Raw genomic sequence first — 18,355 nt, forward strand, 5'->3', positions numbered from 1 at the left:
TATCAAGTTTCAACCAAGATGAGCTAAATGACCTCATCAGAGATATGAACTTGTCGAAAGAAGTTTCTGAAGAACTGGCTTCTAGGTTAAAGAATACAAATTTACTTGAACCAGAAACCAAAATTACATTTTATCGTACAAGAGAGAAAGATGTGCTACCCTATTTATCTCAAGAAGAAAATTACTTTTTTACGATGTTAGAGGTCTCCTTAGAAAAATGGGTCTTCCAGAATATTTTCCGAATGATTGCGCCTATTTACTGATAGTTCTAAGTGAAGTTTGAATATTCTACATAATGGGAACAAATATGATTCAATACCAAATGCTCACTCAACGAAAATGAACGAAGAATACAATACCAAAATTTTGGTTTTGAAGAACATAAAGTATAATGAACATCAATGGGAGATTTGTGCAGACTTAAAAATGATAAACTTTCTCTTTGTACATCAAAGTGAACATCAATTGCTTCCTCTGGGATAGCAGAGACAAAACACATCACTGGGTTAGGAAAAAAATGGCCTAAGATAGAAAACATGGACATAAAGGAAAAGAATATCATTAATATACATAATATTAATAATCACATATAGTTGCACGAGCGAAAATCATTTTTCGTTCACTGCATATCAAGCTGGGTCTTACGAAGCAGTTGGTAAAAGCTCTTGATAAGAATGGATCATGCTTTACATATATAGGGGAGAAAATGCTTCAGTTGAGTACGGAAAAAATTAAAGCAGGAGTATTTGATGATCCACAAATAAGGCAACTGATTAAAGACCCTGCCTTTGCAAATTCGATGAATGAGGAAGAGAAAAAAACCCGAAAGAGAAAAAACCCGAAACCCGAATTCCTGCAGTTATCAGAAATTTTCTGGGCAAACGTGAAACTGAAAACTATGTTGAACTAGTAAACGAAATGCTTAATAGCTTCAGATCCCTTGGGTGTAATATAAGCTTTAAGGTGCACTATACATACAACACACAACCACCTAATAATTTAGGAGACACTAGTGAGGAACAAGGTGAAAGATTTCACCAGGATATTAATATTATGGAGGATCGCTACCAAGGGAGATGGGATGCTCATATGATGGCAGATTACTGCTATTCTTTAAAATGGGATCGTGCCGAAATACATTCAAGAATGTCACGGGAGAGAAGTTTCCGAAGTGTTCAGTGAGTAATTTGCTTAATTGATGACTTTTCTCTTTCTTTGTACATAATAATATTTGTATAATAGAATAAAAATTCCGTGTTTAGTTAGTTTATTTAATTCATGGATTTCATTTGAAATAGTGTAACGTATAGTTCACTAAAATGTTATTATATCTTAAAAACTCGAGCTGCTACGCAAAAACTAATACTGTATTTGAATTCAGAGCATCAAATTCACATGAAATCACCTCAAAAAACCTTGGCATCAAAATCACTGTTGACCAGTGTAATTATTAATCAAGTAAAAGATCCAAAGACACAAAAATCTTCACAGTTTCGAGAATTATCTTACTCAAAAAAATTGCTACTAATTTTCTTTCAGGTGTAATATATAGAATGAAATTATTGCAATCAGGACACGGAACAATTATTATTATTTTCTTCATTTTATCGGAACTGTAAAGAACATTTTTTTTCTTCGGATGGATGCCAGAGGAGGGTTACGGGTTGAAATCACCATCTCCATAGCTTTCTAGACATGCCCAATCGGGTAGAGGTCTAGAAAACTCACTGGCCAATATCCGCCCAGTAAATATCTTGGATTTTTAGAAAATTATAGACAAAAATAGCTCCATTCAGCCTCACGTTGTCATCGATTAAAATGAGTTAGGTCCAGCTGCACTCCTTGCATTTATTATTATTAATTTTATTTTATTTCTTTTCTAAGATTCCAGGTAAAAAGTGTTTATTTACGTACGTATAGGACATTACGGTAAAACGGATATCGTGTAAGGAAAAATCTGAAATAAAATAAAATAAAACTTACAATTAGAACTTCAAGTAACTCAAGAGAAAACACGAAAGTTTTTACTGAGAGTTCATAGCTTGTTTGGAATTTAATTTGTCTTCAAGATTTTGAAAGCAAATATGTAAGAACTTGCTACTAAACTAACCTTGCATGAATTATTACTTTGTAGGCTCTGACTGGATTCATTTCGAAAGAATCATTAGAAAAGAAATCTCAGACTTTCAATGATGCTCTGTCAGAAATTACAATACGCCCAGGATTTTTCTCTAAGTATATGACTTTCATTATTCACATTTTCTGCAAATAAATTCTTGTACTTTCTAATTCTTCTAATGTATTACTAAATTGTAATTCTAGAAAACTTTTCATTTCGTTGCGTTTAACATGCTAACAAAAATTTAGTTAACACAGGCTATAATAACTGTACATTTTCTTTACAAAATTATCTTTGTTCTTTTCTAAAAATATCAGCTTTTAAGAAAACCGAAATAAATTATAAGTGGTAAGCGGAGTGAGTGGGGACAAAAATTCCTTGTTTCTATTAAAAAAAATTTTAAATTAACAAAAATGAGCAGTACTTTCTTGTCATTAATAATTATTTTGAAGTAATCAGATTATGTTGTTAATATTGTATGCGTGCCAGACTGAAACTAAAAAATAAAATTAAAAAAACTGGTTGACCAGTCATTTCATCTATAGATGATTTTCAAAGGGAACAATTATATTCTTAACTATTAATTATTCAAAACTATTTACATTTTCTCAGGTAAGTAGCAGTCTTATTTGAATAATATGTTAGAGAGAATATATAAATTTATAAAATTATGGAGAATATATTATAGAGAATATGTTGTAACCGTTAAAAGATCTTGATAGTCAGGATATTTTCAGGATTCTTCCCAAAAACAAGTTGGTATGGAATATCTTTCTTGGCAGTTTCATTTCCATCTTGATAAGCGAGAATATGCAATATTTCGAGGAAATAATTTAAATGCATCAAAATGTCTATAATCTTTGCCTGGTTATATGCTTTTTAATTATACTTGATTTTTTTTGTTTCAGAATGATCTTGAAATATATCTTACCCTTCACTAGAAAAGGTGTTCAAAATCGAGAAATGTCAAAGGTAAGGATTCTTTAATTCATAACATCGACTTCGTAATATATTATACTATTTTGAAGAAAAAAATGAACTCTATACAAAACTAAATTTAGTTTTGAAATTCTCACACCCGACTTAGATAAGATCAGGTACTTGTATAAATACAACCAAAAATTTTATTCTTCAGGGTAATTTAAATATATGTATATAAGGTATACAGTTATGCTTCAAACATTGGTAAAATTAAAGGCCTGGATACGTAGCTTTAGAAGCGACAAGCCACTATTTTGGTAATTGCAACTTTCTTGTGACCGCAACTCTCTATGTTGAAATACGGAGTTTCAACTCTTAAGCACCACTTTTTACTGATTAATATTTTCATACTTATGAAGATAACTTAAATATTTACTATTTATTCTTAAAACTCTTTTTATATGTCTGCAGTTATATATTTATTTTATGCTATTTACTGAGAATAATATTTTATCTATAAGCTAAAACTTTCTCGTTTCGTCTTTTATTATTTGGTACAAAAAAAATTTCTGAACTCTTAGAAATTTTTTGCATTTGGTTTTTTTCATGATGTGCAAAAGGAGATATGATTTGTGATTTAAATAATTTAAATTTATAATTTAAAACATCTTACAGTGCTCGAAAAAAAATTTTTTTCTAATATTTTAAATATTTTAATCTAATATTTTAAATACCAATTATTATTTGGTCTTTTATAATAAGCAATTGCTAAATCTTTTAGGACAATTAATTGATTTAAAAATGAAGCTTTAATTGAAATTTTAGATGTAAGTAACAAAATCTAAAATTGCTGATTAATTTTTAAAGTTTCTGACTGAAAATTGTTGATTAATTTTTAAAATACTAAATTAAATAAAAATGTGCTTGTCAATTAAAATTTAAAACCAATAAATTCAATAAAACAGCATTAATATTTGTGGAAGAATTTCTCATTTTTTTCAAAACACAAAAATCTTTAATTGTATTATCTTATCATCATCTCATCGGTAGAACAAAAATAAGAGTTAAGCTTTTTAATTTTCTTAGATTCACTATGATTGAGGTGTATTATTTGAGTTAGAATATTGTTTGGTACATATTTTATTTTATTGAATAATTCTTGATATTTAAAAAAAAACATTTTAATTTCATCAATTGAATAAAGGTGGTATATAAAATGAAACAATTGAACATACATTTTACTGAATTTAATTTTATTTTATTGTATTTAAGCAAAAGAATTATATAAAAGTAATAATTTCATACAAAAGTATTTAAATTACATTCGATTTGATTATCTATTGATTTTATATATTAATCATAAGTAAGAATGTTAATAGCTTATATTTAATGATATATCTTTAATAAGAAGACATAATCGTCGTTGAAATAATGGTTAATTCATTGAAATAGACACATTATTCTTTTATAAAATGAAACAAAGCAAATCAAACTTTCAATATAGTAATTGAGACATTTCTTAAAAACTTAAAAGGCAAAAATCAACATAAGTAAACAAAATAATGAGCAATTTAAAATATATCGGAAAAATCATTTTTTTTACCATTTTTTTCATATTCAATTTTTATCTTACTTAGAATCATTTGGCGTCCTTTTATTTTTGACAATTCCATACCAGGGCTAAAGCGAATAGAAGGGCTGGTTCACTCCTTTGAAGTATCTCTCGCCTCGCCGATTCTCCGACGTCACTCTAGTGACGTCACTTTGGCGCAAAGCTCGCACTTTTACTTCAAGAACGGAGCGTTTGGCCTTACTAGCTCTAACTAATATTGGATCATTTCTTTTTGCGAGATATTCTAAGACATTTGTTATTTTCTATAATGACTTTCCTCAGTTTTTGCAGTGAATTTACAAGAATTTAAAACTATTATCGAAATGCCAGTTTGCGCGATTGCAACTTGCAAAAATTCTGATATAAAAACAAAATGAAAAAGTATAATTTTTCGCGTGTTCCCTAAAGTAAATGAACAACTATGTAAAGAATGGATTCCGAAATGACACAGTTAATATAAAACAGCAATACGTTTATTCTGTCGTAAAGAACTTTTATAAAAATTCATTATCTAAATAGAAACCGCCTCGTTACTTCATAAAGAAAGGCAGGTGAAAAGAATTAAAAAATAGATAAAGTCAAAGAAAATTAAAATGTAAATAAAAAGTATAAATAAAATATATAGTATATAGTTGAAATTCTCCTAATTTCATAACATATTTTTTAATGTAGTTATTCTAAATATTTATGATTTTTTTAAAAAATTATATTCTCTTCAATTTAAATATATATAAATTATATCATCGTAAATTTAAATGTCTATAAACAATTGTAAAATTTCTAATGTCATTATGAACCTAAATTATTATTTTGTTTCAGTAATTAGCGTTTAACGTTGATGTTTCCTAATGATTAAGTATGAACAAATTGCTATTTACGACATGTTTTAAAATCAGGGTTTCTAAATTTAACTTAACTTATCTTTATAAAAGAATATGTAGATAAAAAAAGTGTCGATATATGCCTTCATTTTTCTTAATAGTTAAAGTTAAAACTGAACTTTTTAAAATAAAGTATTTATCGTGTTATTTTCACCAACTAGCAAAACATTTTTATAAGTTTAAAATGGTATTTTTATAATATAATAACCAAGAAAGTTTTTTTTGAACTATGTTTATGAACGGAAATAATGTGTTAATTACGTAAAGTTTGAAAGCTAATAACCAGAAAAAGTCTAACTTATTTTTACAAAGAGAAAGATGCAAAGTTATCATAATATCTTTGCTTGCGATCTCCGAGATCTGTGGACACAGTGACGTCATGAGGAGGGAAATCGTAGCTTCAGCTCTAAGAGCGGAGTGAACTAGCCCTTCTATTCTTTTTAGCCCTGATTCCATACAGCCATACTTTCCGTCGTCCTTTATTGTTGTTTCCAACACGTAAACAATGTAATTTAAAGCCCAAATTTGGCTTATTAGAACACCCTAATACGCAACAATCTGTCGTTATTAATTTAAAAGTATGAAACAAAGTATAAAAAAGCGAAATTAGAAATAGAAGATCGGGTGTGATAATACTTCACAATTCAAACTAGTCACCAATATGACGACTGTTTACTCATGTGATCGGTGACAGCCAATCTAAATCGAAAGCGGCACAAGGGTTGAGGAGGAAAGAGTTACGCTATTTAAGAAAGGTAATCCAGGGTTTTAGGTAAAATAACTTAATGATTATAAATTTCTTGCTACCTTAATATTTACTGCAATTCAATGTAGAGATGTTGACATCAGCAAAACCCAATAAAGTAGAAATCAGTCAAAAATAATTTTATTGCATTTCATTTTAATTTTCTTAATTTTTTTTTATCACATAGGCAGAGAAAATCATTTTGACTGGTTGTTCCAAACTTTTAGAAATCTAAAAGTAGACTTTTCCTTTAAAAATCATCAAGTAACATCATATTTATCAGTTATATTTCGTTGCAATCTATTTTCTAATCGGATCTCTCCTCTAAAAACAAATCACCTTTCTATTTATAGACAAAATTAAGAAAGTACTAAGTAGAATTTACTGGGGAATTCTTTTAACTAACATTTCCACTTGTTGTAGTCTTCTGGAAACATTCGAAGCATAAAACTGGAAGATATCAAGTTGAGAGAATTAGTTTACAGCTTGCGCAGAGAGATAAACTTAAGGTTTTGAAATGGAAGTTAACAAATTAAAATGCTTTATTGAGTAATTAGTAAAATAAAAGAGGTAGAGAATGCATGATAAACAACATCACACGCAGTATACTGCTGGGACAACTGCTTCACTTTCTGCAAAGTATTTCATAAGGCCGGAGGGAAACAAAAACTGAAAATTGCCATCGCTTTAAAATTGTCAACTTGAGATAACTGGAGCTTACGGAGCTCTTGAACCAAAAGTAGACTCTGAATATCCTTCATATGTTGTAACATCCGTGGGCAACGATAATTATAGCAGTATAGCATTTTATAGAAAGAGTTCCCTTATCTTCTGGATTAGGTACAAAATTACAAGGCTACGGAGTTCAACATTGCTACTCGTAAACTCAAAATTGGGTGGGCTATTCAACAACGGTTATAAAATAAAATAAAGCTAGGCAACTTAGCATATCCGATATAGCAATTATTTTAATTTTTATTCCTATTCATATAGGAATGAAATTCATAACGTGTAAACCGTAAATTCAACATTTTTTAAACACAAATTTGTATGCTATTTTTTTCCAGTCAATGGTGGTAAAAGGAATGGATGAATGGCGTAAAGGGTGGAGACATTTATCCCAACTTATGGTCCAAGAGGGGAGAATTCCTGAAGAAGATCTACTTTTCTTTATGACAGTTGATGAAATCAAACACTTACTTAGAACAAGATCGCCTAAAATTATTGCCAAGTATTAAATGTTTTCCATGAATATATTTAAAAAAAAATTTCCTTCTTCTTGTAGAAATTTTTTAAAAAGCTCATTTTAGAAATAATCAAAATTATTTCTAAAGTGAGCATTTCATTAAGTAATTACAGTTTTAGTATTGTATACATAAACGAGTAAGCATTAAGATTTTTGTAAAACGAAATATAATAATTTTTGTAATAATTAAAGTTGTGTTTGATAGCCTTAAAGTAAAAATAAAATGGCATTTTTTCCAATATCGATAATTAGTTGAAGTTTAAATAACTTTAATCTTAAAGCACAAAACAGCGTAAATAAAGCACAAATAAAAATACATAAATTGACATACTACAAATTCTGTTGTATAAACAAGAACCTTCGTCAGAGTCTAAACGTCACTTCGACGTTTAGACGCAAAATTTCGAAGTTTAGACATTGAGGAAGGCTCTTGTTCACAGTACCGAAACTATAATATGTCTATTCATGTACAGTATGCAAAAAAATGGACCACCCACAATGGATGGAATGAATATCTTTTTAACTAACCATCGGATTTTCATGTTTTAAGACTCAATCTTATTGACTCTAAAGAGTGACAAGAGTAAAGAAGAAGTTCAAATATGCTAATTGAAGTCACGATATCTTAAATGCAGACGATATTTTAAATTACAAAATCAGACACAAAAATGAACTTTCTCTGAATAAACATGCCTTTTTTTTAAACGGATTACGATACTTGACCCCAAAAATATTGCCGCAATCTTCGAAATACAGTCCAAATAGTTGCTATAATGTATGGAAAAATACAAAATTTGAGGAAAATCGGTCGAATAGTTCTTGAAAACTCAAATTTTAAGAAAATCCTATATTTAAAATTCGATTGATTCAATCGATTTTGCTCAAATTTTGTATTGAAAAACTACCTAAATTACCATAAAATACTGCATTGAAACTACTTTAAAAATGATATAAAAAATCGCTTACCTTACAATTCTAAATTTTTTCAACTATTATTTAAAAAAAAATAAGAAGAAGAAATAATAAATATTTACTAAAATTTACTTTTGCATGGAATTATCTTTTGCAAACAAATTTTATAATTGTTTGGAAAAATGCTTCAATTCGCTTAAAAAGTTCTCCAGTTATAGCGAAATACGTAAAAATTAAAATTAACATTACTTAGGAGGGCTTTCCTGAACAAATGGGACTATATTTCATTGATTGCAGCTACCCCCTATATTTTGGGCACCAGAAATCTGATTCCGTTGAAAAAAAGGTATGTTTATTCAGAGAAAGTACATTTTTGTGTCTGGTTTTGTAACTTAAAATATTGTCTGCACTTATTTTTAAGCATATTTGAGATCACCCCCAGGAATCATTAGGAGTGAGTCCTAAAACGTGAACATCCGATCATTAGATCAAGAGTAATTTAGAGTAGCCTGTTTTTTTTCTCTTCTTGATGTACTTTACTTTAAAATGTGCTTTTTTTACGTTTTTTTTTTGTCTATCTAGCACTAAGTATATCCTATCCTTTTGAATTTTATTTTTGATCCATAAAGCATCATTTTTTTCACATTTTCACTTATTTTAGAGCAACACAGAGGATGAAAAGATATCCAGTAATGAATGATTACAGATTTCCTGAAATAATGAAAGGATTTCCAAAGCCGGTAAGTAAAATGTTAAGGTTAAACCTTTTTACTTGAGATGGTGACAGTTATTTTGCATCTGCTATGGATTCATGCCTGCTATGAAAATGGTATGTTACTTCTAAGAGATGCGGACAAAATAAGAAGAGAACGTTGCAAAATTATCGTTTTCTCGTCTAAAAAAAGAGAATAAATAGATTTAAGATAGTTGTTTCATGCTCAAAAAATAAATGTGTTTCGAATCTTTTTATAGTGTAACAACCTAGAGTAGGTAAGGCAATAAAACAGCATTTAATCACGTGATATCGAACTTGTTTTATACCTTAATGGTGTTCCACGGAACCTTGGACTCCGTGAAAGGGTCAAAGGAGTTCAGAAAGTTTAACTTTTTTGAATCAACAATTTTGGAAACTTGTAATTATATTTATATCAAAACAACAAAGCATAATTTTCTTTGCTAGTTTTTCTTAAGAAATTATTTAAGTAAAATACCATTTTATTACCAACTATTTCTCGTCGAACTTTTAAATTCAAAATAAAATGACCAAATTCAAGAAACACGAATTATATTTCTCTGATAACAATTCTCTATGTTTATAAAAGTTGTTTTTCAGAAAATCCTAATTCAACTTATTTTATTACTTTTCAGTAAATGTTTGTCCCAAAAACCTAGTCAGAACTAAACAAGATACCACTCTAGGTCTGCGAATTCAATGGTGACATAAAACATATTATTTTAAGAGCTTTACTGAAAAAATGATTGCTGCTAATAAACTCCATTGATACATTTGGAGCTCTCTGAAAAGAGGTCCCGTAGCCGTAAAAAATTGGGGACCGCTGTTCTATCTAATAAAAAACTCTGATGGTTAAGTGGTTTCTCTTGTTGATTTGACTTAATAAATAGTAATTGCTTGGTGAAGGGACTGCAGAAAGGGATTTTGCGTACCTTCTCAATTTATGTCATAAGTTTGCATATAGCATACATTGTATGCATATCGCATTCACTAGCACAATTCCATTGATTACGATGCAATTTATGCAACATATGTTACGTTACAATGGACGTCCAGTGACTGAGTGGTAGCGCTTCGCGCTCCCATGCCACAGGTCCTGGGTTCGATCCTCGGGCCGGGCAAGGTTGACTCAACCTTTCATCCCTTCAGTGGGTCGATAAATGAATACCAAGCTTGCTTGGGAACTGAACATTGGGGGTTTCGCGTTCGGCTGACCTCCTAACCGGAACATCTGCTCCTGCACCCCAGAGCCCAAAGTCAAGAAAACTGAGATGGGCACAGTAGGCCTTGGACCTCTATGGACTGTCGTGCCACTCAGTTTAGTTTAGTTAAGTTTATGCTACGTTACAATACTAACTGCTACAATGACACTCAGAACTCACGCAGTTAAAAAATAAAAAAAGAAACAGCTATCAATTTTGCAGTAAAGAATCTACAATATTCTTTGCCGTTAACACTGGCTGTAAGTCCTGCTTTAATGTTTTTAAATTACTATAACTTGTTTTAAAATTTGTTATGTTTGCCACAACATTTGAAATAAAAGAAAACTTTTCACAGTTAACACCATGCATGGGAACGTTACTTTTAAAAAGTAGCGAGTGAAAAGTTTAGATTTTGAAACGTACAAGTAAAAATACAAATACAGATCGAAGAAAGTAACGATTCCTTAAGTATATTTCGAGAAAATTAAAAATTCAAAGTAGCTTTCAGTTTCATTAGAAAATTGTAAGAATTTTTTAAGTTTTAAATGCGTAAAATTTTAATTCAAGTGTATAAAATCCATGAAATTGTTACAAAATTCATTGAAATGATGAGCTTTGAAAGAATCCAGAAACCAAACCAGAAATCGAAATTTAATGTTTGCATATATAAAGGAGTTTCAATTTATGTTACAAGTAAGGAATGTAAAAGTTTTGCCACTGACATCATTTTAAATGTTTTTAGATGGACTTAACAGTTGCAGAAAACATTTCAAGTGTAGAAGACTTTTCAATGCAAGGTATTTATAAATAAATTTCTTTTAAATCAATCTATATGTTTAAGCTAAAGTTATTAAAAAAAATATTTTTTCCTTGCAGGTATACCCGTAAGTCAAGGTATCGCAAAAGGGTATGTTCGTAAAGCAATAACCATTGAAGACGCAGCGGACATAAAAGTAAGGGTATTACTAAATTATGCTTGTGTAACTATTATTTTTTAGAAATATTTCACATGTTGTAATTAATTTCTACTTCTTTCATTTAAACAATATCTAGCCTGGTGAAATATTAGTTACTCTTGGGACAGACATTGCCTGGTCACCATATTTTCCCTATCTAGCTGGAGTTGTCACTGAATTAGGAGGTCTCATATCACATGGTAAGAAAAAATATTTATTGAAATTTCAAAGGATTATCTCAAAGTTATTACAAAGTAAATCCTTACTCGTATTAACATAATTTACTCAAATCATTGTATTTACATAAGTAGATCTTGATACATTGCATAAGTAAATTTTGATATGTTACCAAAGCAAACCCTGCTATGATATATTGCAAAAGTTGACCATGATATGTTACATAAATAGACTTCGTTGCGATACATAGGTTTATTTTTATAAATTACATAAGCAAACCTTGATTCGAAAAGTAAAAAATCAATTTAACATATTTTTTATTAATTATTATTTTACATATTAGTTTAATTATAATTAAATATATGTAACTTTCAGTTCAATGGATGATGGACAACATTCTCACAACATTTACGCAAATAATATTAATTTATTAATTACTAACGTAAACATTTCTTTTACAATTAATTCAAAAATTTGATTTATTTTTAACGGGTTCTTTATTAAAGGAAAAAACATTTCTTAAATAAAAGCCGGTAGTAATTCGAAATTACAGACCACTATGAACATATAGAGTAAAACAAATCAAGTTAATTTTGGTAATACAGACGGAAAAATTCAGACAAAAGTCATAAATTCTTAGCTAAGCCCAATTATAATTCTTATAAATTTATTTTTATGCCCTAATGTTTTCATTTAGAAAAAACTAAGGAATATAATATCAAAACTTTTCATTTATTTATAGACTTTAAAGCTGCTTACGACAGTATAAAGAGAGATAAACTACTGGAAGCAATGGCCGAATTTGGGATCCCTACTAAACTCATTAACTTAACCAGAGTTACTCTAAGTAATATAAGATGCAGGGTTAAAATTCAAAATCAATTATCGGAACCACTTTCAACAGAGAGAGGCCTGCGTCGAGGGGGTTCCCTCGCCTGTCTACTCTTTAATCTAGCTCTAGAGAAATGTATCAGAGATAGTGGATTAGACCGAAAAGGCACCCTTTGGAATAGATCAGTTCAATTACTGGCATATGCCGATGACATCCATCGATGCCATAGGAAGATCAGAGAGAGCTGTGAGACTGGCCTTTCTGGCTCTTGAAACTTCTGCTTCAAATATGGGTTATACCATCAATGAAGATAAAACTAAATTTATGGAATCTCCAGCCACAACTGTAAATCATGATCCTCTATTCATAACTGGTTACTCCTTTGAAAAGGTTAAGGAATTCAAATACCTTGGAACAATGATCAATGACCAAAACAGCATTAAAACAGAAGTAGAAAACAGAATTAAAATGGCAAACAAGTGCTTTTTTGGACTAGGAACACAAATTAAGATCAAGCCTAATCAGTCGAAAAATTAAAATTTATAAGACTCTTATTCTACCTGTATTGCTTTATGGCAGTGAAACATGGACACTAAACGCAAACACTCAGCGTACTCTTTGTATTTTTGAAAGGAAAATTCTTAATAGAAATACTTTTAGCCCAGTACTGGAAAGAGGCAGTTGGCGAATCAGATGCAACTTTGAATTATATAGGCTCGATGGACAGCCACAGATAGTGCAGGTCATCCCAAGCAATAGATTAAGGATATCTGGAGAGGTCCAGAAAATAATGCAGTCCGAATTGCCACCTTTAAAAATCCTTCGGGTTCTCGGGCTAGAGGAAGACCTCCAACTAGATGGCTGGATGACACTGCTAAAGATCTGAAAGTATTAAAGATAAACAACTGGAAAAAAGTCACCACGGACAGAAGGCGTTGGAGGCTACGTGTGGTTGAGGTAGCCAAGGACAGTAAGGAGTTGACGTGCTGAAGAAGAAGAATGTTTTCATTAAATTAATATTGTATATATTGATTGATTGAACAAGAAACTATGACGAACATAAAATTTCAATTTAAACATTTATATTTGGATTAGAATAATAAAAAAAGTTTTTTTTTAACATTTAAAATGGTAATCAACAGTAAAAATCTTTAGCATCATTAATAAAAAAGCAGGCATGCCTATCTAATAATAATGGGGGGGAAAGAATCCAATTAAATTAAGGCAATCAGTTATTCTTGTATTCTACAGACGTTAAAAGTCTGGTGAATCATTGGGAATGTCCTGTTGCTGTCGTTGCTTAACATAGTTTTTCGAAGCTCTTTCACCAAGGAAAATTAAAAAAAGTTACAGTTTAAGGGGCTTACACTTGAAGCAAAACTATAATTTCGTATTATATATGCCATATTGCTGCTGAGGAACTATCTGGGCTTTAGAATGGACGAATAACTTGAATATTTTAAAAGTTACCTCCCCAAAGGAAGATGAGGGGTTGTATCATAAGTCGATAGCTTATAGGATGTATAGTCATAATTAACACAGCAGAAAGCTAGATAGGGACCAAATTTATTTTGAATCGCTTCTTCTTTAATTTCAAGATTATTTTCGGGAGGTAACTGGAATGTTCACGAAAACATCGTGGCAGAAGAATCCTGAAAGGTGGCAGCCCTCTCCGCTCTCTCTATCATTAAAACTGTTTCGAAATATTTATGAAAGTAATTACCTTATCTGAATTATTTAGACTGCATTAATGCTAGTCTAAATAAAACATGGAAAATTAAAATGTTAGGAAAGAAATTATGCTTCCTGATCATGCAGAAAAGGAAAGCCAATTTTAAGACTGCTCACATGCTTCAAGTTGGACCAGCAATCCAATATGATTCAATCCGGATATTCGAATTCTGCAAGGTTTAACGGTTACAGTTAAAAAGTGCTAGGCGCAAGGCACCATCTGAAAAGTACTTTTAGAAATTTAGGCGATGTCGAAATGATTGAAAGCAGAGGGTATTGTAAGGGTACTTTTCCATGGGATTCTTGAACGGATCTTAAACATTTTCGCGACGCTGATTTCAAATCTGCAATCAGTTTCCGTTTAACAGCTACAGTTTTTATACAATTTAAAAATATATTCCCAACCAGGATTTGTCCCCTTGTGGACTGATCATTAACACGTGGTCCCCACTGAAGTCAAGTATCGCTAGCTGCGGTCAGTGTACGAGTGAGTGAGCGCTTTGATCAGCCTGGTAAGGGACCGATGGTGTGAGGTATTAGTCCTCGTTAAACTGCTATACTTCGCTAAACTGTTCTTAAAGTGCTCGACTTCGCGGACAGGTCCTCGGGAACAAAATTGCAATGGCATGTCTTCGGATCCTCCTTAGGGAAGCTTCCCAAATCGTCGCCAATTGCCCATTGTGCAGCTCTAGTGCGGCGTAACTATACTATTTGTACTATCTAACCAGGATTTTCAAAAATTTACTACATTGAATACTAAATGTCCCCACTTCTCAGCTGAGTAGGGAGTAGTAGTAAGAAGACGATTATACATTTCGGTTTATGATGCGATTCTTTAAGGTCAAATATATTTTGTCCTAAGTGTTTTTTCAAAAGAGCATGCAAATGTAAATGTGCGTATGCATCCCTGAACTTTCTTTATAATTGTGTACATTCAGACAAAAACTAAACTAAAATTATATGATTTTCAATGAAATATATAGCTTTCTGAACTTGATTTCATATTTGAAATCTCCACACCCGAATTAGGTTAGATAAAGTACGTATATAAATTCAACGAAAAATTTGTTCAACGTCGTTGTAAGAGATTTCTATAATACTTATCATGTTAAGTTCTCAATGAATTTAAATTAAAAATGTCAAGTAATAATAGTAATTTTTAATTAAAACTAGGTGCTGTTGTTAGTCGAGAGTATGGAATTCCTTGTATAGCTGGACTTCATGGAGCAACAAAATATTTTCAGACAGGTAGGTTAAGTAATAAAAAGTTAATCAAAAATATAATGAGTTTGTGTCAAATAACAAATTTGGTGCGTGGCAAAATTAAAATTTGAAAAACAAATATGACATTGAAAAACAAACATTTTAAACTAAAATTTTGATAATTTTGAGAAAGTTGTCTATTTTTAAAGAAATGTAATTTTCTTCATAACTGATGCTAAGAACGGAGATCGAATTTTCATCCTGAAAAAGGAAGACAGTGCCTTTACAATGACGTGTAGTAGCTAGCATATAGAGATATTTCTATTTTATTTATTTGTTTGAATTAGCTACTAGTTTCCTTATCAATGGTATCATTTTTCCTATAAATTTGTTTCTTAAATTTCCTTTATTAGTAGTAGATACAGATATGTGAATTCTCTTTGTAGCAGATAAGTTAGGAAGTATATTTGCTATCATATTATATACCAACTAACTTATAATTTTTCGGTGAGGATTTTTCTCTAGTCGTATTAAAATGAAAATAAATTTACAACTATGAGTTAAAACTTAATTTTAATTTTGCAGGATCTCAAACACCCCATCGTACGATTATCTTACACACACATACATGTAGTGGTGGTCAAAATCTTTTTAAATTAAATGTTTAAATCCTAAAAATAAATAGAAAGCATAACTTTGACTATAAATTTATAAACATAATTTTTTAATATAGTTATATTTATAAAGAAAGCATAACTTTATAAATATAATATTTTGTCCAAAATGTGCAACAGTTAGCACTTTTGCTTATAGTTATAAAGAAGAACTGTGAAAAAAGTGAACATTACTAAACATGTTTAACTTAAAGAAAGTAGACTAAAATGGAATGAGTAAAATGGAATAAATAAATTTTACCACATCGAATTTAAGAGGGTCAACAAATTTTCAGGCATAATCCAAATTACCCATCGTCGAGTTTAAGAGATTCAACAAACTATCATAAATAATCCAAATTACCCATCATCGAGTTTAAGAGAGTCAAAAAAATTTCTTGTATAATTCAAATTACCCATCTTCGAATTTAAGAGAGTCAAAAATTTTCGTGTATTATCCAAATTACCCATCGTCAAATTTAAGAGAGCCAGCAGTATATATATTTGAACTAAGTAATTTCTTTGTAGGTGATTATGTACTTCTGGATGGAAATCGAGGTATATTACAGAAAATGGAACCGAAAAAGAATTCTGAGCTTGAAAAGGAATTTATATAATAATATTTTAAGAATGAAGAAGTGATAAACCATTATTAAGGAGGTGATAAACTATTTTTATGCTCAATTTTTTAAATGTATAAAAGACTTTTGTAAGAGTGTCAATATACACTTTATGTTCTATGCACAAATATTTTAATTCCAAATTATGTCATATTATAATTTAAACTTAATAAAGACATTGAAAGATTTTATTCTTTGTTTGTACATTAATTTAAGTAAAATGATTTCATGGCTAGCTGTATAAATATGTATATGCTGAGTTGCAAACGAATCAAACAATCAAAACGATCTGCAATGTCTTTTTATACACTTCACCTTTATATCGCTATTTTGGATATCCGTTATTTGGTCAAGATACCAAGTCTTATAAGAGGGGGGGATTTTCTAGACCATGGGATCCCCGTACGATACAATATTTTACATAAAACCAACAATCACAAAAAAATGTGGTTACTAAATATAACATATATTTAATTGGATATATGAAATATATCCGTTGGATATATGAAAGTGAAGTGAATGAAAGTATTTAGTGTAGGATAATCTAGACAAGTTTTTAATCTATGCTATACTTGAAATCTATATTTAAGATCTAAACTTAAATTATGAAAAAATTTCCATAATGAGGACAAATATAGAAGCAATAATACCACACAACAACAATATGAAAACTCCTAACAAGTCGCTCAACGAAAGTTTATGTTCTGATGATTTGGGCAGAGGTTTTTCAACTTCATAAAGCCAATTTCTAAACAACTGATCATTTACAATTTTTTGGAAAATGCCAGTACGCTTTATTCTTGTTATGCTGATGTCCAGCATATCTTTACAGCAAAATCCTCGCCTTACTGCAATGCCACAAGGAACAGAAAATCCAGATTCTTGTGGAACGTATTTGGTAGTGAAAGGTTCTTTGCCATACTTAAAATAAAATACAGACCTTGCCCCAAGAAACGCTGTTGATCCGTCAAATTTATTTTCGTGTAAATAATCCTCCATAGATACATACCAGTTATTGCTTTCTATCATTTGAGCAATGTAAATTAAGTTCTTTTTTCCACTCATCAGGAATGTAGGAATCGCGGTAGTTCCCCTTGTAACCATTATTTTATATTTTTCCTTGTAAATGGCTTCCTTCATTTCCTCGAAGCTTGTAATTGCCTTATCTCGGGTCGGCACAGTCAAAAAAGCAAGTAAAACATTTGTATAGCTCACTGATATCATAAACGCAGTCCATAGCCACAGAACTGTAAAGAAGTTTTTCCCCATAAACGATTGGCTGATATTTTGGTGACATATACTACCATAAATGCCGATAAATATTCTGAGAAAGTTGTATCTTCTCTTGGCTATGAAATAGAACACCAGTGGTACTATGATAAGGCAACTGATAACACATGACCACGTAATATAATCAAACGGTTGCACAAAAGCTGATGTCCTACTTCGCATTCTTGGAGGGGCTGTAATAAATGTAATTTCATTAGCTGTGTATGGTTCAGTAAAATCAACAGCTGATTCACGTTCCTTATTGTAACTTAATAGTCCAATCGCTATGTCTGCTTCACTTCTGTTTACCATGCCAATTATTCCTGACCATTGTCCATTTATGAATCGACCCCATTCATTATCTGGAGTCTTGAGAACTGTGTATTGGAACCTAAGAGCTTGAGATAGAACATTTAACAGTCTCCCATCAACTCCTCCGGATATTTTTATTTCCTCTCCTGGAGTTTCTTTCACTTCCAAAAAATTTTTAAAAGTCAAAACTGCCACAACAATGTGATTTGGAAATTTATTTTTTGATGTCAT

General features: G+C 30.5%; 2 protein-coding genes across 3 annotated transcripts in view; one reads left to right on the top strand and one right to left on the bottom strand.

The window, feature by feature from the left end:
- LOC107451670 (uncharacterized) overlaps positions 1-16,734 on the top strand; it is an 83,632-nt gene extending 66,898 nt beyond the window's left edge. For both annotated transcript variants that reach the window (XM_087150043.1, XM_087150041.1), the window contains 9 exons: positions 2,135-2,235; positions 3,028-3,091; positions 7,346-7,509; positions 9,098-9,176; positions 11,114-11,168; positions 11,248-11,324; positions 11,425-11,527; positions 15,241-15,315; positions 16,452-16,734. In XM_087150043.1, the coding sequence (XP_087006169.1) occupies positions 2,135-2,235; positions 3,028-3,091; positions 7,346-7,509; positions 9,098-9,176; positions 11,114-11,168; positions 11,248-11,324; positions 11,425-11,527; positions 15,241-15,315; positions 16,452-16,540 (807 nt within the window). In that variant the 3' untranslated portion in view covers positions 16,541-16,734. The remainder of the gene's footprint in view (positions 1-2,134; positions 2,236-3,027; positions 3,092-7,345; positions 7,510-9,097; positions 9,177-11,113; positions 11,169-11,247; positions 11,325-11,424; positions 11,528-15,240; positions 15,316-16,451) is intronic.
- A 412-nt stretch (positions 16,735-17,146) lies between these two features.
- LOC107451626 (glutamate [NMDA] receptor subunit 1-like) lies at positions 17,147-18,355 on the bottom strand. The gene has a single exon (XM_016067786.3). The coding sequence runs from the start codon at positions 18,353-18,355 to the stop codon at positions 17,147-17,149; it is 1,209 nt and encodes a 402-aa protein (XP_015923272.3).

The sequence above is a fragment of the Parasteatoda tepidariorum genome, chromosome 8 (assembly GCF_982258835.1).
Source record: "Parasteatoda tepidariorum strain Cologne lab strain chromosome 8, Ptep-v5.0, whole genome shotgun sequence".
Lineage (NCBI taxonomy): Eukaryota > Metazoa > Arthropoda > Arachnida > Araneae > Theridiidae > Parasteatoda > Parasteatoda tepidariorum.

Coding starts and splice junctions, on each gene's coding strand:
- LOC107451626 (XM_016067786.3), bottom strand. CDS start 18,355: ATGACATCAAAAAATAAATTTCCAAATCACATTGTTGTGGCAGTTTTG.